The sequence below is a fragment of the Antechinus flavipes genome, chromosome 3 (assembly GCF_016432865.1).
Source record: "Antechinus flavipes isolate AdamAnt ecotype Samford, QLD, Australia chromosome 3, AdamAnt_v2, whole genome shotgun sequence".
Classification (NCBI taxonomy): Eukaryota; Metazoa; Chordata; class Mammalia; order Dasyuromorphia; family Dasyuridae; genus Antechinus; species Antechinus flavipes.
The window spans coordinates 523,456,197-523,479,358 of NC_067400.1; the positions used below are offsets into that span (position 1 = coordinate 523,456,197).

The window sequence follows — 23,162 nt, forward strand, 5'->3', positions numbered from 1 at the left end:
AAGGAAGGTTCTACTAAATTTCTTCAATGATATATCTCTACATAAGTATATAATGTCTCTTTGAAGATAATATGATGGCATACTTAAAGAGTCCACTAAAATTAATTGAAATTATTAACAATTTAGCAAAATTATAGGACACAGTATAAATCATCAACATTTCTACATATTGCCATCAAAGTCTAGCAACAAAAGACAGAAATAGAAATTTCACTTAAAATAATTGTAGGCATATAAAACACTTAGGCATCTATCTGCCAAAACAAACCTGAGAAGTATATAAACACAATTACAAAACACATTTCACACAAAGTCAGTTCTAAACAACTGGAAAAATATTAATTGCTCTTCTATGAGCTAAGATAATATAAAAAATTTGAAAATTCTACCTAAATTCATCTACTTATCTCTCAGATCTATGCATAAAGGAAGAATTTAGAATCAAACAAGATAGAGGGAGTATTATAAAATAGATGATTTTGATAATATAAACTTAAACGTTTTTGCACAAACAAAACCAATGCATTCAAAATTTTAAAAAAATCAGAAAACTGGATAAAAATATTGCAGCAAGTACAAAGGCCTCCCTTTCTCAAAAATACAGAGAACTGAGTCAAATTTGTGAGAATACAAGTAATTCCCCAATTGATAAATAGTTGAACAGGAAATTTTAGACGAAATTGTAGTTATCTATAGTCATATGAAAAATTTCTCTAAATCGCTATTGATTAAAGAAAGACAAATTAAAACAACTCTGAAGTACCACCTAATTCTATCAGATTAGGTAATGTGACAAAAAAGGAAAATGATAAATGTTAGAGAGGATGTGGGAAAACATATATTGTTGATGGAGTAGTGAACTGATCCAGCCATTCTGGGGAGATTTGAAACTGTGTCCAAAGGGCTATAAAACTGCATACCACTTGATCTAGCAATACCACTGTTGGTATCCCAAACACATCCAAAAAAAGGGAAAAGGTCCCATTTATTCAAAAATATTTATAGTAGCTCTTGTTGTGGTGGTTAAGAATTGAAAATCCAGGGGTTGCCCATCAATTAGGGAATGGCTAAACAAACCACAATATATGATTGCATATATTGTGCTATAAAAAATGACAAGCAGGATGATTTCAAGAAAAACCTGGGAAGACATACAAAGCAAAATGAGCATTATCAGAAGAGCACTGTACACAGTAACAGCAATTTTGTTTAATGAAGAATTGTGAATGACATCTATTCTCAGCAATCCCAAAATAATCCCAAAGGACTCATGATGAAACATACTATTCACCTCCAGAGAAAAAAATGATTCATTTGAATTTCTTCCTTTCTTCTTTTCTTTCTTTCTTACACATGTTGTTCAAGTCTTCCTTTTTTTTTTTTTTTTTTAATTTGCTGAAGCATTTGGGGTTAAGTGATTTGCCCAGGGTCATATAGCTAAGAAGTGTCTGAGACCAGATTTGAACTCAGGTCCTTCTGGATTCAGGGCTGGTATTCTATCCACTGTGCCATCTAGCTGCCCCTGTTTGAGTCTTTTTGAACAGAATGAATAATGTGGAAAAGTTTTAAATGATTGTACTTGTGTGACTTTTATTGGATTGCTTACTATCCAGGGAGGAGGGGAAGGATAGAATTTGGAGCTTAAAACCTTTAAAAATAGATATATTTAAAATTGTAATATGTAATTAGGAAAAATAAAATTATTTTAGAAAAAAAAAAGACATACATTTTTGAAAATTGTTAACAATAGGAATTGTTTTGCTTGACTATGCCTATTATGTGATTTTTATTTTTTCTTCAATTGGGGAGTAGAAGGGAAGAAAATAAATGTGTAAATTGAGAAAAAATAATAAAGTTATATTAAAAATAAAGGTTAAAGAAGTCATTGAATCCTTCAGAGTTTCAGTGATCTCATTTGTAAAATAAGGAGTTAGACTAAATGAACTCTAAGGTCCCATTGAGCTTTATGATCCTGTAATACCTCTTATCAAATCATATATTGTAGGCTGCTTATCTCTCTTCTCTGGAATATGCTTAAACCTTAACTGACAGCATCTCTGACTTTTTCAGGTTTTGCTTCATCTCCAGTATGTCTTCCCCCAAAATCGCTTCCCTTTCTTGGGGTCAAATGAAGGTCCAAGATTGTAGCACAACCTACAAGGACTGCAAAGTGTGGCCAGGGGGCAGTCGGTCCTGGGACTGGAGAGAAACCGGAACCGAGGTAATCATTTGGTCTTTGGTTTCCATTCCTCTCGAATTAATCATACCTTTAATGTGATATGCCTTAGAGGCACCTCAACTTCTTCCTCATCCATTAAATCATTTTTTCCCTCCATATTTGTTTAATACTTATTTTGTTATAAATATAATGACATGGTGTTTTATAACTTAAACAATCAACAATAGTAATAATAACTGGGATTGCCCTCCCCATATGAGTGAACAAGGAAAGAAGAGAAATAAGTTTTAATTTTTTATTTGTCATTATTATATGAGCTGAGTGGAGAAATTTGGTGTGATTTTTAAAAGTGAAGCCTACTTGTAAAAAGGTTTCTAGCACTTTACCTTAGAAATAACTCTAGCTCTTATTTAAGCACTAATAGCACCTTTTTTTTTTTTTCAAAGCAGTTGGTATCATTGGGCCAGTATTGGCAGCTCTTTAGTTAGGAGATCTGTTCAAATTTATGGAAATTTCTTTCCTCTCATTCCTTTAACAAACATTTATCAAGTATATATTGTGGGAAGAACTTTGTAGTCTAGTAGGGAAATAAAAGACACAGCATTATATTGTAAGGATGCATTAGTCAGGTATAAAACAAAGAGCTATTTGAGACCCAAGAAGGAAAGTCATGACCTGGGCTCTGAGGCTGCATTGTGATCAGAGAGATAAGGGTTCTTGGTTAGGTCTCTGAATGTCATTTCCCTTAAAATAGCATCTTAAATCTTAAAGAAGGGAAAGGGACCTGTATGTTGCACGAATGTTTGTGGCAGCCCTTTTTGTAGTGGCCAGAAACTGGAAACGGAGTGAATGTCCATCAGTTGGAGAATGATTAGGTAAATTGTGGTATATGAATGTTATGGAATATTATTGTTCGGTAAAGAATGACCAGCAGGATGATTTCAGAAAGGCCTGGAGAGACTTACATGAACTGATGCTAGTGAAATGAGCAGGACCAAGAGATCATTATATACTTCAACAACAATACTATATGATGATCAATTTTGATGGACGTGGCCATCTCCAGTAATGAGATGAACCAAATCAGTTCCAATAGAGCAGTAATGAATTGAACCAGCTACACCCAGCAAAAGAACTCTGGGAGATGACTATAAACCACTACATAGAATTCCCAATCCCTCTATTTTTGTCCATCTGCATTTTTTATTTCCTTCATAGGCTAATTGTATACTATTTCAAAGTCCGATTCTTTTTGTACAGCAAAATAACTGTTTGCACATGTATACATATATTGTATTTCATTTATACTTTAACATATTTAACATGTATTGGTCAACCTGCCATCTGGGGAGAGGGTGGGGGAAGGAGGGGAAAAATTGGAACAAAAGTTTTGGGAATTGTCAATGCTGTAAAATTAGCCGTGCATATAACTTGTAAATAAAAAGCTATTAAAAAAAAACCAACAGCATCTTAAGTAAATAACTGAGTAGCCAGAGAAACTCAAAGATTGGTACTTATTGACAGTTGAGTTATCTGCTATATAGGGGTCTTAAGAGGGTCTAATGAAGTTTTACCTTGGGTCCAAAAAAGTCATCTTCACACAGATTAAATGGGGCAATCTTTACTAAAAAGTTGGTCTAAAAAAGTATTGGTGAACTGCATTTTAAGTATGAATCAAGAATATAATGTGGCAACCCAGAAATCTCAATATGAACTAAAACTATATTAAGAAGTAGAAGTACGACTGTATTCTGTCTGCCTGGTCAGAGCACAGCTGGCTCATTCTAGGCACCACCTCTTTGAAAGGACATTGCTAGGTTAGAAAGCATGGTACTTAAGGACGGTGAGAGAGCTCACAAACATGCCATATAATTAGATAAAGGAAATATGAATGTTCAACTTGAAGAAGAGACAACTGAGGAGAGACAGGATAAATGTTATTTAAGTATCTTGTGAACTGTGGAAAAGGGACCAAACCTTGAGAAAGAAGTCACAAAAAGGAAGATTTAAGCTTTATCTAAGGAAAAACTTCCTAATAATTAGAGCTATCCAAAAATAGAAAAGGTAGTAATTAATCTCTCCCTTGCTAGAGGTCTTCAAAGAAAAGGCTGTATACTTACTGGGTATGTGGTGGGATAGATTCTTGTTCAGAATGAAGTTGGACTTTATAATCTCTGAGATCCCTTCTAACACTGAGATTTTGTGAACTCTGCTGAATTATTCCCATTTTTTCTCCATTGTTAAACACAGGTCACTCTTAAGATGATGGTCCACAAAAATGGTAAAGGAGGAGATAAAGATACCCTTAAATTGTCATTCCCTAGCAATCAAAACCTAGTCTCAGAAATGGATGAATTATTACTTTATCCTATCCCATCATTTCTGAGAGATCTTGTTTTGGTTTTCAGGCCAGACTCTTTGCATCAATTTCTAGAAATCTGGATTTTCCTCCAAAATATAACAAAATTTTGGTTTAATCCTTTTCTGTAGGATTACTCAAATTTAGATACATATATTTAACATGTGTTGATGATCCTTTTAATACCTAGGCCTTCAAATTTATTGATATTTTCAACCCCCATGACCTCTATCTTTAGTGACACCTTAGACTTCAACCTCATCTGAAATATTCCACCTTCAAAAACCAGTACTCTGAAATTCCTTTCTCTGATCATCTTCCTGACCTTCCATGACTGTACTTCTCAACCTGCTCTCTACTCTCATTGTGATATCCAGCCTCTCAATCAATCGCTCCCAATTCTCTCAGTCCATTATTAATCTAGTTCTGCCATTTAGTCAAACTGAATTAAGATAGTTCATGATTTCATCATGTCCTCCTCTCTGAATTATTCATGCCTAGAACACATTCCCTACACAATCTTTCTTTCCTTCAAAGCCCAATTCTCTTGCCACCATCTCCATCAACCTTTTCTTGATTCCACAGCCAAAAGTGATCTTTCCCTCTCATGTTTTCTTGGATCTCTTCTTTGCTTCTGTCACATTCTACCTAATACTTATTTTTATATATGCTATTTCATCTGTAATAGATTGTAAGGTTGTTGAGAACAGGTCCTAGGTAATTTTCCATCTTTGTATTTCGAGCATATTTGTAGGAGCTTAATAAATGTTGAATTGAATTATTTTTGCTTTACGTCCCTGTAACTTCTAAGAAAAAAGGAGCCCAACAGCCCTGTTTGTAGTGGCTAGAAACTGGAAATTAAATGGATGCCCATCAATTGGAGAATGGCTGGGTAAATTGTGGTATATGAATGTTATGGAATATTATTGTTCTGTAAGAAATGACCAGCAGAATGAATACAGAGAGGCTTGCAGAGACTTACATGAACTGATGTTAAGTGAAATGAGCAGAACCAGGAGATCATTATACACTTCGACAACGATATTGTATGAGGATGTATTCTGATGGAAGTGGATTTCTTTGACAAAGAGACCTAACTGAGTTTCAATTGATAAATGATGGACAGAAGCAGCTACACCCAAAGAAAGAACACTGGGAAACGAATGTGAACTATTTGCATTTTTGTTTTTCTTCTCGGGTTATTTTTACTTTCTGAATCCAATTCTCCCTGTGCAACAAGAGAACTATTCGGTTCTGCAAACATATATTGTATCTAGGATATACTGCAACATATTTAACATATATAGGACTGCTTGCCATCTAGAGGAAAGGGTAGAGGGAGGGAGGGGAAAAATCAGAACAGAAGTGAATGCAAGGGATAATGCTGTAAAAAATGACCCTGGCATGTGTTCTATCAATAGGGAATGGAATAGAAAATTAATATCCCTGCAATCCTTAATAAGAGAGAAAAATGGTTGACGGAAAACCAATCTGGGACTGAGAAGTATAACTCAGTATTTACATCAATTTAGCTCCCTTACATCCCATATCCTACTAGTTAAAGCAAGTGGAATTAGTCCTTGCACCTACTGCCCACCAAAAGTAGGGCTGAAAAAGAAAGAATTCTAAAACTGCTCCTAAATTCATTTTCATCATATAAGATTGACATCCTCACTAGTATAGTTTTGCGATTATTTTTTCTTGCAGCTCTCTTAACTTTCCTCTAGGAATTTGAATGCTATATCACTTGGTGCATATATGTTTAGTATTGATATTACTTCATTATCTATGGCATCTTTTAGCAAAATGTAATTTCCTTATCTCTTTTAATTAGACCTTTTTTTACATTTGTTTTTTCTGAGATCAGGATCACTCCTCCTGCCTTTTTTTTTTTTTTTACTTCAGCTGAAGCATAATAAATTCTTTTCTAGCCTTTTATCTTTACTCTGTATGTATCTCTTGCTTCACATGTGTTTCTTGTAAACAACATATTGTAAGATTCTCACTTTGAATCCAGTCAGCTGTCTGCTTCTGTTTTATGGGAGAGTTCATCCCATTCACATTCACAATTAAAATTACTAATTCTGTCTTTCCTGCCATTTTATTTTCCCCAAGTTAATACTTTTCTCTTTCCTTTTCCCCTTTCCATCCTCCCCAGTGTTTTGTATCTGACTACCACCTCTCTCAATCTCCCCTCTCATTTTACAACCCTTTACTCTTCTACTTCTGTTCTCCCTTCTATTAGCCTCCCCCTTTCTTTTCCCCTTTCCTCTTCTACTTCCCTATAAGGCATTTTTCACTATATAATAGATGTTAAGAAAAGGTATGATCTTGGAATTATTCTGCTATTCAGTAATCCAGAAGTAGTAAAATCTGGGTTGCAAGGATCCTAAAAGATCATTGATTCCAACTTCCTGACACATGAGTCTCCTTTGTAGTATTTTTTCTTAGTTTTCTTCCTGCCTCTACTTCCTTTAATAATAGCGAATACCACCTCACCCAGGACATCCTCTCCCCACCAGAGCAGCCCCTTCCACTGTGAGCCAGCTCTGATGGCTCACTGAATTTTGAAGTTGTGGGGAACCTCATCAGTCATTTAGTCTATCCTTTACATGAAAAGGAGATCCACTGCAGCCATTAGTTCTACCTCATACTGGATCAAAATCTGCTCCCCTATTATCTCCCCTCATTGCTCCTAGACCTGCTCTCTGGGGCCCCACAGATGAGTTTGATCCCTACTCTCATGGTAGCCCTGCAGATGCTTAAAAAGATTGGTCAGGCCTCCATTTAGTCTTCCACAGAAGAAGAGAGGAAAAATGACAATACTTTTGAAACTGAGAAATGCTCTTCTAGGCAGCCGATCCTGGTAGCATTGCAAGCAGGTCTAATATACTCATCTATTCCCTGCCTTCTGTACCTTTAAATCTTTTATTTTTTTCTAACATGTGATTTTTCATTAAGATACATAATAATGGCTTGTTTTTCTGTTTATAGAATAGATGTAAGGGACTCTGTACATCCCATGCAGGAGAGATATCTCAAGTGATTTTGTCTAAGTGTACATAGATCATATAGGCTTTTACACTGTCATCGGGGACTTTGGAAATGCATTGTCCTAACAGAAACAAAAGGAGCTTAAAAAGAGCTTAAAATGCCCCTCACTCTGGGGAGGAGGGGTGGTTCTAAGGATCCATTAGAGTTCCTCAGGCCCCTCTTAGCATAGACCCTCTTAGGGATTTGAGCCGTTCCACAAACTTAAAACCTTACACCAAAAGCAAAAGTTACAGGCTCTTCAATAAGCAAGGAAACAAGTCTTCAATGTCGTCTAGGCCACTGATGAGGTGGCTGACATCTAGGCTCTTTACTCTCCTTATAGCTGTTGAGGGTTCTCACCCAGCTTTTCCCTGAACTCCTGCCTTCTGACCTGACAGCTCAGATATGACCCTCTACCTTGTCATCTCTTGTACTTCACTTGCAGAGAATATGACTGGAGCGCCAGTGTTGTACTTATGAACAGGACAGCTTCTTATCTGGTCGGAGTCATCCTAGAATATTAAAGTTAAAAGTTAACTCATTTGTAAAATAAGGTGTTTTGCTTACATTTTGTATAATGTAACATAGGGAAGCCACCTCATTTTACAAATGAGGAAACTGAGACCTAAAGAGGTAAAGCATAAGCCCAAGATCACACAGCAAATGAGTAACAGAGTAACCTCTAACTCAGGAATAACTGAGATAACATAAAAGTTTCAAATGATCAGCAAACATTAATTAAATGTTTTATTAAAATTTTGATATCTACTGAGTGCTCACTCTGTACTTAGAACTGGGGATACAAAGAAAAAATTCAAAAGCTGCTATTAAAGAGAAAGTATTTACTTACTTTATGACACAGCATCATCACGGCCCAGTGATGTTCTGATGTTCTCTTCATCAGATGGCCCTGAGTTCTCTTCAGCTCATGGCATGCCTTAGCATACAAATATCCCCAGAAACAACAAAACACACTCTGCCTTTCCTCTTTTGTCTCACCCTTTTCTCTTCTCTCTCTGTCCATCAGAAGATCTACCTCTACCCACTTTTACCTCAGAAATAGAAAACAGGTTAAGGCAGTCTTCAAGCCTTTTCCCCTCAGCTTTCAATCAACATCCAATATTACAGTGACCAGATTTTAATTACTGCCTTAATAAGTATAACTAATTATCAGAATAAACCTGATGGCTCTCCAGAGATTTATCATGTATATACTAGGAGGTTAGAGGTGGGCGATTCAACAGGGGAGAGGGTGGTGAAGGGGGAAGAATGGTGATCATTTGAGTAAAGAAGGTAGTGTTGTTTCTGAAAGGTGAAGGAGGCTATTCCTTTAGATGATATGTAAGCGTTGTAATTTAGAAAATAAAATTGATGTGATTGTTAAAGAAAACCAGGAAGAGATAAGTATGTCACTGAATGATGAGAAATCTTCCTCCAGTTTGCCTGTGTTAAAGATAGTCTTAGACAAACTAGTGAAACCATTCTTCTACCATCCCTTTTCCTGCACTGTTCAGTGTCCCTCATACAATGTCCACTGCAGAACAGTCACATTTGCCTTCCCTAAGTAAGAAGAGAGGGAAAGAAACAAATATTTTTATAAATGAAGCTTATTTTGTATCAGACACTTTGATACATAGTTATTATGGGGATTGAGAAGATCTCCTTTCAGTAAATGTTTACAGTCATATTTGAGCCCAGATATTCCTGGCTCTAGGCCCAGCACTCTATCCACTGCACCACCTAACTTAGTCTAAGAGGCACTCTAGGCTCAGAAATTTTCTTTCCTATCCTCTTTATCCAAATTCTTATTCCAATGGGAAAATTTTAAAAAACTTGGAGAGTCTTGTATGTACTAATTCAAAATGAAATAAGCTGAACTGAGAAAATTAAGTAGATAAATAACCACACACACACACAGATAATAATATTAAACCCTAAAGGAGATCAGAAAAGAGATTATGCATTGACCAATCTTACCTCTAGAAGGTCATACTTTTCTAAATAGAGAAGTGGCAGGCTATTTTGAAGAAAAAAATATTGCTACCAACACTATAATATTTAGGTAATATAGGAATCCTGAATAAGGAAAAGATCCCTTTTTTAAGAGATGCAGTTTCAATTAATATACCAAAATTGGTTGAGTAATCAAGTCACCATCCCATTCTCTCCTAGGTTCTTCACCTCATTCTGATATTAAGAGACCTGTTCTCTTCCAAAGATATCTTAATTTTTTCTCAATAAAGAAGAATGGGTCCTATCACCTATCATTTCAGATGGGTGAAGACACAGTGAGAGAACTAGACAAGAGGTATTCTATTTTATTACTCTTAACTCTTTTCTCTAATGAACGACTTAATTTCCTCAATATGTCACTCTCATTTTTCCAAGGAGCTTTTCCTAGCGTCTTGGAAAGGTTTTTTTGGGAGAAAAATATTACTTCTTAATATTTTCAGTTTTACTAAAACAAAAGGATTTTTAATATCAGATTGGCTAATGAATAAAAAGGAAAAGGACAAATACTGGAGGGATTATGGGAAAATAGGGATATTCATATACTGTTAATAGAATGTTATCAACTGAACCATTCTGAAGAACAAATTGGAACTATGCCCCAAAAGCTAAAAAAAATTGCGCACAGCATATGATAAAGCAATACCACTACTAGATCTATACCGTTAGATGATGACGCAAAAAGAAAAGGATCTATATATAGAAAAATGTTTATAGCAGTTCTTTTTGTAGCAAAAATTGAAAATTGTGGGGATGCCTAACAATTAAGGAAGGGGTGAACAAGTTATGGTATATAAATGTCATGAAATTCTATTGTGCTATAAGAAATTGTGAAAAATATGAATTATGAATGGTCTCAATAAAACATGAGCATATGTATATGATCTTATATAAGGTAAACAGAACCCAGAGAATATTTTCTACAATAACAGCAATATTATAAAGATAATCAACTTTGAAAGACTTAGTTACTCTGATGAAGACAATGATTTGCCATAATTCCAAAGAACTCTTGCTAAAAAAAAAAAAAAAAAAGGCTATTTAAATTCAGAGTATAGATTGAGGCCTATTTTATTCTCCTTGTTTGTTTTGTTTGGGGGGAGAAGGCACTAATATGGAAGTATGTTTTATGTAACTTTACCTGTATAATATCATATTTCTTACCTTCTCAATGGATGGAGGAAAAGGTAGAGGGAAGAAAACAATTTAGAATTGAAAATAAAATTGAATTTTAAAAAAGAAAAATTAAGTTAAAAAGCTTTCTTTTTCATAATTGTAAATAATCATTTAGAAATAATCTAACATAATTCTGTTAAAATAAGATAATTTAAGATTTATAGAAATGACAAGTGGATAGAGGTACAGTTTACTCTCTGTACCAATGTTATATTAAGTTTGCTTAGTTATTTCTTTTAAGATAGACAATAGCTGCCACAATTAGTATTCATTGTAGTCTTTACTATAAGTATATGTATATGTAATATTTGAGAGTATATAGAGAATATAATAAAAGCCCTGAAATGAGAAAGGATTATAGAGGAATGAGCAATTAACCCAAATAAATCAATGCAAATATGAAATCTATTGAACTTATTGGTATTTTTACCAATAAATCAAAAGGAGTAAAAATTGGTTTTCCTTAATGATCTTTGGAGAACCCATTTTACTTTCTTAATGTCATACTCTTTAAGATGCTTTTTACAGAAGATGACCAAAATGATGACTCCTTTTTCCATGAGAAAAAAACTAAAACAAAGAATGCTAAAGGAGTTTGCTTTGAATTGAACAATGAATTTCCTGTATTCATGGACTCATAGAAGATGAGGCTACAGCTGGTCATCATCATTACCAGTTTCTTTTCTTTTTTTTTTTTTTTAAGCTTTTTATTTTCAAAATGCGCTTACAGCCAGCTAATTATAACTTTACCTTGTTAATGAATTGTAACTATTAGGACAGAGAATGCCTTATAGGTACAAGCTAAGCTAACACAGTCTGGTCTTATGCCTCTCAAAAGCAAATTATCTCAATAATTCTCAGGTTGATATCTACTCATTTCTACTCTCCACTGACAGACAAAAGACCACTGGAATGTCTCCATGTCATTTCCATTCTCCCAAAAAAGAACCAATGCTTTAAGGTATGAATATTACTGAGAAAAACTTCAAGGAGCTCTACTTCCATGAGAAATATTCAAATAATAATACAGTGTGTTCTAGCTCTCTTAGAACAATTAAACCTATTTCAGAGATCGGCATTATCGAAACTGATGCTGGCTTTTAAAACATGCTTTCAGTGAATTCCCTGAGGCTGTAAAGGCCGAGCATGTTCACTGAGCAAATCCCAGACTGCTGACCTCTGTTCTTCCTGTTCTTGCATTTTCACTTACTGAGTTAGCTGATTGATTTCTACTGTTGTCATGGGTCCCTTGTCTCCACAGAGTTATTTACCCAAGCAGCTAGCACAGTCTATTAGATTGGAACAGAGGTGTCTTGAATTTTTAGTAATGGGCCACATGATCAGAATTCCATCAGTATGGGGGCCATATAATGGCATCAGCAGGCAGATGTTTAAGCCTTACTGGTCCCACTAAGTTATGTTATATGTGCTAGCTTTTTTTATTACATTAAAAGATCTATTAGGGGAGGGGATAGAGGAAGACATCATTGATCAGAGTACAACCTTCACTAATAGAGGTCACAAACCTCAATAATAGACAGTTTCATGAATTGCTGTAGTGAAGAAAACAATTACTTAGTAGCCAGCCTCACGCTAAATTGGTCCTTGGACCATAGGAACACAGTCCATTGCTGTCAACTAACATTCAAAATTTTTCTAGCATGACCTACTAGAGCTTGTACTCTTTTGATATAATCGTCAGGAACTCAGAATCAACTTTCATGTGTCACTTTTAATGAAAGGTTTCCTAGCTAATTAGGTAAAATATATTAAAATTCTGCCAGAAAGGTCTTAGATACTTAACCAGTGTGTGATCCTGGGCAAGTCACTTAGCCCTGATTGCCTCAAAAAAAAAATTCTATCAAGCCAAGTGAATGACAAATATATAAGTATTCATATATAAGTATATTTACATATAAGTAAATATGCAATGATTTCTATGAAAAATGGCATTTTTAAAAGAAAAATGTTATGAATAATCTGTCAATTTACCCTTAACTACATAAAAATATCAAATAGCAAAACTAATAAGTAAATATAATGCACAATTTGTGCTTAATTTTTTTATAAAAACTATGTATGTATATATATATATATATGATTTTTATTTCTTTTAGCATCTGGTAAATAACAGAGGGATACCATTCCATAAACAATCATTTGTAATCATTTTTTATGTTGCTTTATATAATGGTTTATGGAGTTTGGGGTTTTGTTTGTTGTTGCCTATTTTTGAGGTTTGTTAGAGAAAATTAAATTCTGATTAAAAAAACAAAAAAGTACCAACCGAAGTGTAATCCTATTTCAGGTAGTCATGTCCGATTCTCAGTGACCCCATAAGAAGATTTTCTTGGCAAAGATACTTTTCTCCAATGTATTAAGAGAAACAGAGAGTAAGTACCTTTCCCAGGATCACACAGCTCTAAGTTTCTGAGGCTGCATTTGACCTGAAGTCTTCTTGACTCCAGACCCAGCATTCTGTGCCCTGAGTTACTGAGCTGCCCGGTCCCATAATAAAGGACCAGGATTTAGATGGTGGGCATGTGGATTATCCCTCTGTAGGTGAGTGCTAAAGTTTCCTATATCAGATGACTTATGCTGTTTTGTAAAGATCTTCAAAGATGAGGTCTCTATAACTTTCCTAAATAGCCAACCCATTTCTATTAATAATAACTGGCATTTATAAAACAATTGTTACAAGTTTGCAAAGTACTTTACATACACTGTCTTTAATCCTTAAATTTCAGATGTTGTTATACCCATTTTGCAGGAGAAGCTGAGACTAAGAGATGCTTCACCTTTTGACACTCCCATTTCCTTTCCCTTTAGCAGTCAGAAGTCCTAGGAAAAAATGTCTTTGCTCATTGCTTCCATTCCTCTCTTCTCATGTATTTCTCACCCTATGTAATATGGCTTTCAACTTCGCTATTCAATTGAAACTAATCTCTCTCAAATCACCAATGAGCACTGACTGCTGACTCTCGTGACTTTTTCTTATTCTTCATTCTCCTTTACCTATGTCTCAGCAGTTGAAGCTTTTCACCCTCTCCTTTTGGCATTGTTATGTCACTGTTCCCTCTTGTCTCTCCTCAGTCTCTTTTGCCAGCTTATCATGCATGTCCCACTCCACTGTGGGCAGCCTTTGAGGTTCAGTTATATTCTCTTTTATCTCTAGGTCCTCAAAGTGATCTTATCCACTGTTCTGGATATAGTGATCTTTTTTATGTAAATGACTGCAAATCTGTGTGTCCAGCTCTAGTCTCTCCTTAGATCTAGTCTCATCTCACGGTTACCTGTGGAACATTTCACTGTCCCCTACACATGAAATGTGTCCTTCTGTGTCTCTTACAATTGCTAGATTCCCTTAATACTCAGGTAAGACGCCTTCTCTGACATTCCCACTACAAATATTGGTCTCCCTAGCTTCTTTCTAATACTCTCCAAGCCCCAAACTACTTTGTATTTGCTTAGCATATATTTTATATTTATTTGTATGTGTGTGTGTTGTTTCCCCAGAAAGAATGTAACCTTCTTGAGGACAAGAGTTATTTAATGTTTTTCTTTGTATCCCAAGCACCTAGCATATTCTCAGTATATAGAAGGTTCTTAGATAACTGTTGAGGAATTGAATGATATGACATACTGCATGTTCAGTGATCTGTGACAGTGGTTTTAGTCCTTAGGAGAAAATATTTCATAGAATTAACATTTCTGTCCATTCCTGCTTTCTCCAAAAAAATAAAAATACCCTATTGTAGAAGGCCAGAACTCTGGAAAAATATACTTGAAACAAGGATACTTATAACAAGGTGTTAACTCAATGTGATTCATGAGATGATGGTTCTCTAGTTCACATATATACTTTGTACTTAGCATGGTGATGTAATGGTTCTCTAGTTCACACAGACTTAGTATGCTGTAATGATGTAATGATACTGAGGTATTTAAGGGCTGAGAGGACTGGAAGTAGAGACATTCCATCTTTGACCATCCTCCTAGTGGCTTTTCTGCCTCCTGCACTCCTCCACTAAGATCAAGGTTGGAGATCCTCTAGAGAGCTAGTCTGGATATTACACCCTACAAAACAAACTCCATCAAAATTACTGGAAAAAATGGTGGTGCTTTAAAAATCAGATTTCTGATTTTTAAAAATATTAATATTTTACATTTTTATAATTCTTTGAGAGACAACTAGGTGGCACAATGATAGAATATGAATCTTATAAGCTACAAAACTTACAAATGGCACACCCAAAAGCAACACCATAATGGCCTAATATTGTTATGGTCTTGAAAAGGCATTTCATTCCCCTGATTCTCAGCTTCTTCATCCATAAAATGAAGGCATTTGACTGGATAATCCCAGAAGTAACCTTTCAACTTTAATATTCTACAACTTCATTAATAAGGCTATGTATGTCCTGAAGAAAGAAAAGATACTCAAATCCAAATTGGGTCAGTCCTTCCCTCTTCCTCACCCCAATTTGGGTACTCAAGGCAGGGACAAAGCTGGTGAATCCTGTGTCTTCTACTGAATTAACAAACATTTATGAAGTGCTTACTATGTGACAAGAATTGTATTAAATATTAAGCTGATACCAAAAAAAAATTATATTCCATACACATAAAATATTCCATTATATTCTCAGTTGAATCCTCTGCAAAGTACTTCTTCTGAAAATAGTTAAATAAAACATAATCAAGAATGATTAAAATTGGTTGTATGTGCAGTCTTTAACATTTTATTACAAAGATGAATCTGAAAGTTAGTTCAAACATTGACTATTATTTTTATCTGATTTTTTTGGGTTGTCTTTATTTACATGGTTGTGATAATTTTATATGCTCTTTTAGTTTTGCTTTGTTCACTCTGTATCATTTCATACAAGTCTTCCCATATTTCTTTGAATCAATTCCATTTTGTCATTTTTCATGTCAAAGTGATCTTCTATTACCTTTGCATACCACAATTTGTTTAGACATCCCCAAATCCATGGATACATAGTTTGAATCCTTTTTTGGTTTTGGATTTGGGGTTTTTTCCCCCATTACAATTTCATATAGATATATATTTTCTTTTTTTCTTCATTTTTTTGGGGAAAAGGGGATTGCCCATGGTCGCACAGCTAAGTAAGCATCAGGTTTGAACCCAGTTTCTCCTCACTCCAGGGCCAGTGCTCTATCCACTGCACTATCTAAGCTTCCCCAGTTGGTTTTTTCTTCTTGTCAACAATTTCTTTGAACCTTAAACCCGGTATTGAGATAGGTGGTGATGAGGTACTTTCAACTTTTCATCCCCTTATTGCACAGGTACACAATAACTAAAATCCCAACTTCACCAACAAAAAAATTGCTTTTTTTGCCTTTGCCAATGAAAAAATGCTCTTATTGGCCAAAGCTCCATTTCCTGTCTCTGGGATAGTTCCTGCATTTAGAATGTAAGTTCCATTCCTTTGGCCAGTAAGGATGAGGGTCAGTGGTGGGGAAGGATTTTTTTTTGCCTTATTTAATCTACTGTTCTATCTCTCTAAGGTGCTTCCTCCTTTCACTGCTTCCACTTCTTGGGAAAACATATAATAAAGCTTTGTTTTGCTCCTAGAAATATTTCTAGCTATTTTATTATATGGTGGTCTCTCATCTCTCCATCTGAGCCACATATCAATTTTATATACACAAGATTGTGAGATCTCTGCATTGCTTTCATTTGAATTTTTCTGGTTATTAATTGTTTTTGAGCACTTCATTAGATTAATGTTTCTCATTTAACTTCATTTCAATTTAAGTACTTGTTGAGCACTTATTGCATGTCAAGAACCGTGTTAGACATTTGTGACACAAAAACAAAGTGTGTTATCTTTCCTCAGGAGGTTTACAACTGGGAAATAGGGAAGAAGCAAGTAACATGTACAGAGACAAGGATATAGATAACATGCAAAATAATTTTAAGGAGAAAACAATGAGGAGGTAAAAAAAAAAAAAAGGATAGGAGATGAACTGCAGCTGAGCCTTGAGAGATGCAAAGAGCAAAGGATCTATATGTATAAGATGGTGACAAAGAACTGGAAACTAAAATGATATCTATCAATTGGGGAATGACTAAGTACACAAATTTCATCATACATAATTTATTATGTACAAATGGAATACTGTTCTGTTAAAAATGATGAAGGGGATAGTTTCAGAAAATCTTGAAAAAAAATGATATGAACTAGTGAAGCAGGTTGCTTCAAGTGAGCAGGGCCAAGGAAACAATTTGTACTATACAAATAGTATTGTAAAGACTAACAACTTTGAAAAACTTAGGAATACTGATGAATGAATAACAACCAACAACAATTTTGGCAGTCCAGTGATGAAACCTATTGTTCACTTCCTGACAGAGGTAATGGACTCAGGGTTCAGAATGAGATATTTTACTTTTTACATAGTCAGTGCAAGAATTTATTTTGCTTGTATTTTCATTTGTATTACAAGGGTTTGGTTTTCTTTCCAGTATGGAGGGGTAGTAAGAGTAAAATAAGGTAGTTTGTTTGGTTTTAGTTGAAAACAATTTTTTTTTAACAGCCAGGGGTTCCATTAGGCAAAAATGAATAAGAGAATTATGACAAGAATGGGGTCGACCTGTGCAGAGGCATATGGATAGAGATAAAATGTTGTTTGCAGGAATAGCAAGAACAGGTTAGCTAGAGCAAAGTTTCTTAAACTGTGGCTTATAACCCTAAATGGGATTGTGGAACTGAATGGGGCGTCATAGAAAACTTGGCAAAAGCAAAAGGTATCAGATATTCCATCAAAATTTAGTTCTTTATGTAAAAATAAACATGTACATCTGTCTCTGTATGTAAATTTGTTCTGTCATCTTTAATAAATGATAAAATTATATATATGCCAAAGAATTGGTTTAAAATAAATTTCTTTATGATTTATTATTAGTCAATTTTGGTTTTTATACCTTATATACCTGGGTTTGCATAAAAATTTCTCAGGCAAAAAAGAGGTCACAAGTAGAAAGTTTAAGAAGCCCTAAGCTAAAGTATGTATTGTGAAAAAAAGAATGTGAAATAAGCCTGTGAAGATGGATTTGAATAAGATTGTGATGATGCCAAACACCAAACATGAGTATTTGTACATTATTCTAAGGGCATTAAGCAGCTACTAGTGCTTTAAGAATATCATTGAAAAGGTGTAATGACTGCGTATTTAAAATCAGCCGGAGTGGGACCTCAGTGCATCAACTCAAGCCTCAGCCCATTACAAAAAGGGGAAGTGAGGATGGATGGCTATATAAGTAAAGATATGGAGATGAAAGTGAGACATATTAAATTGGTTGGGGGGTGGGGAGATGAGAGAAGAGTTGGGGATGATTGTAAATTTTACATTGGTAGTATCCTTGAGAAAAATAAGGAGTTACAGGGAAAGATGATTTAGTGGAGAATGATGAAGAATTCTGTTTTAGACATGTTGAGTTTAAGATATCTATGGGACATCCAAGTGGAGATATCTACCTGGCAGTTAGTAATCTGATCAGACTTGGTAGAAATATTGGTGCATATACAGATTTTGAAGTATCTGCATAGAATAAACTATTGAACTCATGGGACCTTATGAAATCTCTAAGACAGAGCATAGAAAGAACATAAGATCTTGACAGAACCTTAAGACATTACCCCCATAGAAGGAAGTAGGAAGGAGCTTGAGAAGAAGCAATCAGAGAAGGAACCAAGAGAGACACATGTCACAGAAACCCCAGGAAGGAGAGTGTGTGCTAGAGCAAGGCTTCTTAAATAAACTTTTTCTACTAGTAATCCCTTTTCGCCCAAGAAATTTTTTAGGCATATTCAATCAAACATTTGCTGATAATAAATCATAAGGACATTTATTTATTTATTTGATTTATTTATTTTTTCCCCAGTTACATTCAAAACAATTTTTTTACATTTGTTTTTAAAATGTTTGAGTTCTAGATTCTCTCCCTTATTCCCACTCACAATTAAGAAACCACATGTGAAGTTATACAAAACATTTCCATCAAAAATCAAATTGTGAAAGAAAACCTAGATCTCCCACCCTAATGAAAACAAAGACTCTCAAGAAAAATTAAGTTAAAAAAAAGATAAAGAGCCATGTATTCAGGCATAATCAGGTCCTTTTCTGGGTATGGATAGAATTTTTCATAAGTCCTTCACAATAGTCATGGATGATTGTACTATTGAGAATAGCAAAGTCATTTACAGCAGGTTATCCCAGAACATTGCTGTTATTTTATATATAGTACATTTTACTTTGCCTGGATTCATGGAGAATTTTCCAGTTTTGTTTTGTTTTGTTTTTCTTTTCTGAAAGCATCCTGCTCATAGGGAATTTATTTTGAAACAGTTGTTTGTTATACATATAATTTTTAGCATTTATTAAAGACAAAAGCAGATGAGGTGGGTGTGCTTGTTTTTACATAAATTAAATCTTGATAGAATATTTGATATTGTGAGATATAAAACATCTTCAACATTTTTCAGAGTTGATCGAGATTTTAAATTTGTAATTGTCAGTGTTGAGAATGCTGCTTTTCATAAGTAAGTAGAATAAAATGACAGAAGTATGTTTAGGACCATTCCAGAAATTGTTGGAAATTCTGTCCTAACCCCAAGCCAAAATTCATTTAACAATTTTTAAAAGAAACTTAAAATTTTTTGGTGGTTTTTTTTGTTTGTTTGTTTCTTTGTTTTTTTGCTGAGGCAATTGGGGTTAAGTGACTTGGCCAGGATCACACAGTTAGAAAACTCAGGTTTTAAACAAACTATGTCTCTCACAAATTTTTCTTGAACTTTTAATAGCAGGTGACTGAGGTTTTTTTGTTTTGTTTTGTTTTGTTTAATTTCAATTAAACATGGCTTATGAACCCAACTTAGATTTTTAGAATCAAAATTTGAAGGGAAGTATTTCTGAAATTATGTCTCCAGGTACTTCAGATGATCAGTTGTAACTTTTACATAACTATAAACATTTCTAAAGAATATTTTCCACCCTATTCTTCTATATGTTAACTTTTTTAGTTGTTTTAGTTAACTTTTCAATTTTATCTTTTAATGTTAATATATTAAAATTTTCTTGAAGTTACATGTCTACCCATTCTGGAGAGCAGTTTGGAACTATACCCAAAGGGCTATAAAACTGTGCATACCCTTTGACCCAGCAGTGCCATTACTGGATTTGTATCACAAAGAAATCATAAAGAATGGAAAAGGACCCAAATGTGCAAAAATATTTGTAGCAGTTCTTTTTGTAATGGCAAGAAACTGGAAACTGAGTGGATGCTCTTCAGTTGGGGAATGGCTGAATAAGTTGTGGTATATAAAGGTAATGGAATGTTGTTACTATATAAAAAATGATGGACAAGCTGATTTTAGAAAGGCCTGGAAAGATTTACATGAACTGATGCTGAATGAAGCAAGCAGAACCAGGAATACATTGTACATAATAACAAGAATGTGCGATGATCAATTAGGAAAGTCTTGGTTCTTCTCAGCAGTTCAGTGACCTGAAGCAATCCCAAATAGACCTTGGATAGAAAATGCCGTCTGCATCCAAAAAAAGGACTATTGAGTTTGAATGTAAATCAATACATGTTATATTTCTTTTTTTGGTTTTTTTTTCCCCTCTCCCATGGTTTTTCCTTTTTGTTCTGATTCTTCTCTCAACAATCAAACAAGACTGATAAAGCAATGTGAATTAAAAATAAGTAAATTAAATTTTTAAAAAAGAAAACTGTGACACATTTACATCACTGAGTTTTTTTGAAATATCCAACAAATATTTTGAAAGCTGTGAGTCATTATGAGAAAAATTAACAAAATTGAGTTGCTACTCAATCAAAAATATAACAACTTCATCTTTCAATTTCAGTAATCTTTTTAAACTTCATCCTCTTGAAAGCCATCTTACCTCTGCATGTAGCAATAACCTTTTGCAATCAGAGCCCATGTCTTTGCAAAGGTTTGAAAACAAACAACAGTTAAGGACTTGGCTTTTAGTGAATTTAATGATTTTCATAGTATCGAAAAGCACAACATCTAATACTGGTGATATTTTTTTAAGCTACCAGTACCTCCCTATGGACCATGCTGTCAGTAAAAGTCCTATGTTCATTGCCATCAGATTTAATTTTTGCTACAAATCCAACATTCTCATCTATCATTGCTTCAGTACCTTCTGTACGGATTCCAACACAATTTTTCCACTGTAAACCTTCATTGACATACATATATATATATATATATATATCCTCATTTATTCTTTCAAATAATTCCTCATGTATGCTTTCATAAACATTGGGCTGCCATCAAAGCCTGGTAAAAACTTACTGGAATTGGTCATTACTAATTTCAGAAATTCTTTTGAAAATAGCATCATTTTCATGCCCATACTGTTTCTCATGAACTATTTCTGACATTTTAATAGCAGCAGGTAGCACAAGATCTTCTATCATGTTGGGCTTTTTAGTTTTTGCCATTAAATAAGTTTCAGAATATGAAAGTAAATATTTTTCATTGAGAGTAACAGATTTATTTGAAGATCTGAAAGTTGTTCAAAATATTCCTGTGGTTTATTGCAGTATGCTGCATGCTTGATATTAAGATGTTGATTTAGTTTGTCTGGTTTCAAGCTTTCCACAGCCAAAACTTCATTACAAATTTATTGTCAGTCTGAAAATCATAGAAAATTACAGATTTTGATGTATTAACTGTCAGCCCTGGGCTCTGAAGAAACACAGCCTTCTGAGCAACTCAAGGGACGTTTTGGGGCGGTTCCACCTTTTCTTTTTGACTTAGGTTTCTTTTTGTTCATTGGATTCTCCTGTAAACCAGCATGAGCATTGAATTCTTGGCTTTCTGAATCATACCCAAGGGAAGCATTTGGTACTGTGAGGACTAGATGGATCACCATACACAGCTTCCTTAAGGGACCCAAATTCTTTGTTTTCTGTGGTAGTTCTGGCAAGACCTGAATCCAGTAGCAGGTGAAAGCACCAGGCTAATCCTCAATGCTTTCCACGTTGTATTCATCTTCGGTCACTTCTGCCTGGCCTTGTCTGGGCCAAATCTGTTAAGAAGCCTGCAGGCTGCACAGGCCTGTTCAGTGAAAGGCACACAGTACCTCGATAACTCATGGGCATGAGCCACACAGTCACATCCCCTTCTCTACAGGCATAAGCAATCTGGCAGATGCCGTCTCTGTTGGGAACCCAGATTATCACTTAGTATTTGGGGATGTTATTCTTGTAATTGTCCTGGATCAGGGGCATTTCTGTGCATAGTAATCCATTTTTCTCTCCCTCCTTCTCTGGAGCTTCACCTGGTACCTCTTGAAGTAGGCCTTGTTCTTGACTACTTTAACAAATCCCATCATGCTGAATGAGACCGAGCCCTCAGCATAGACCAATGGACCTTGTAGTGCTAGGGGAAAAAAGGTCAGAGATTGACACTTAATTACAAATTAAACCAAGAGATTTTCCCACACCTTTATCATTAGAAGTAAATCCATACAGCAAAAATGATTTGACATATTTTCTTTTTATTGTCAATTTAGCGTACTAAAATCTGATAGTGAAGTCTTTGCTGCATTGTTGTTAGTATTTTTAGCTCTTCTAACTTTAGCCATTTATCCATAACCAAAAAATATTTTGTTCTTACACATAAATATCCTAATAATTGCTCAAGTAAATGCTATTTTAGTTTATGAAATTACATTTGTTTGTATTTAATTTTAAAAATTGATGTTCATATTAGAGTGATGGTGAAATATCATTAAAGGGATTTTATATTTACCTAATGCAATTAAACACTTATGTTTCTACAAAAGAAGGAGATAACTGCAATTTAAAAAACCAAACATTCTAACAATACAATCCAAAGATATACTAAATACTTAATGCTTGTTTTACTAAACTTCACATATGGTTTCTTAATTGTGGGTAATGATAAGGGAAAGAAACTAAAACTCAAAAATTTAAAAAACAAATTAATTTTTTTTGTTTTGAATGTAACTGGGAGAAATATTTAAAAAATAAATAAGATACTTAATGCTGAAGAATGATGATAGGAAAATAATCAAAGTCTGTATTGTCTGTGAGTAATTTACTATATTTCCATAAGAATAGAAAACTTTATATGTACAGTAAAAATAGTGAAATTCACAACATTCAGTAGTCTCACATCTGAGGCAAGGTATTTCAACAGTGTTGGTGCACTTCTGACAGTGCAAAGTGCACATGTTGCATGTTCAGAACCAAGGCTATAGTGAAGTCATGTAACACAACATGATGGGCAAGCATTCCCAGAAACACCTCAGATTCATTATGTAGTTAATTTTGAATTAATTTTTTGTAGTTGTATTCAGAAACTTTTTATT

At 34.5% G+C, this 23,162-nt stretch overlaps 1 protein-coding gene and 1 pseudogene across 2 annotated transcripts in view; one reads left to right on the forward strand and one right to left on the reverse strand.

Annotated features, from left to right (window-relative positions):
• AAMDC (adipogenesis associated Mth938 domain containing) overlaps nucleotides 1-23,162 on the forward strand; it is a 45,912-nt gene that overhangs the window by 19,260 nt on the left and 3,490 nt on the right. For both annotated transcript variants that reach the window (XM_051987200.1, XM_051987199.1), the window contains one exon: nucleotides 2,071-2,221. In XM_051987200.1, coding sequence (XP_051843160.1) covers nucleotides 2,090-2,221 — 132 coding nt within the window. In that variant the 5' untranslated portion in view covers nucleotides 2,071-2,089. The remainder of the gene's footprint in view (nucleotides 1-2,070; nucleotides 2,222-23,162) is intronic.
• LOC127555117 (60S ribosomal protein L5-like) lies at nucleotides 21,383-22,396 on the reverse strand (annotated as a pseudogene).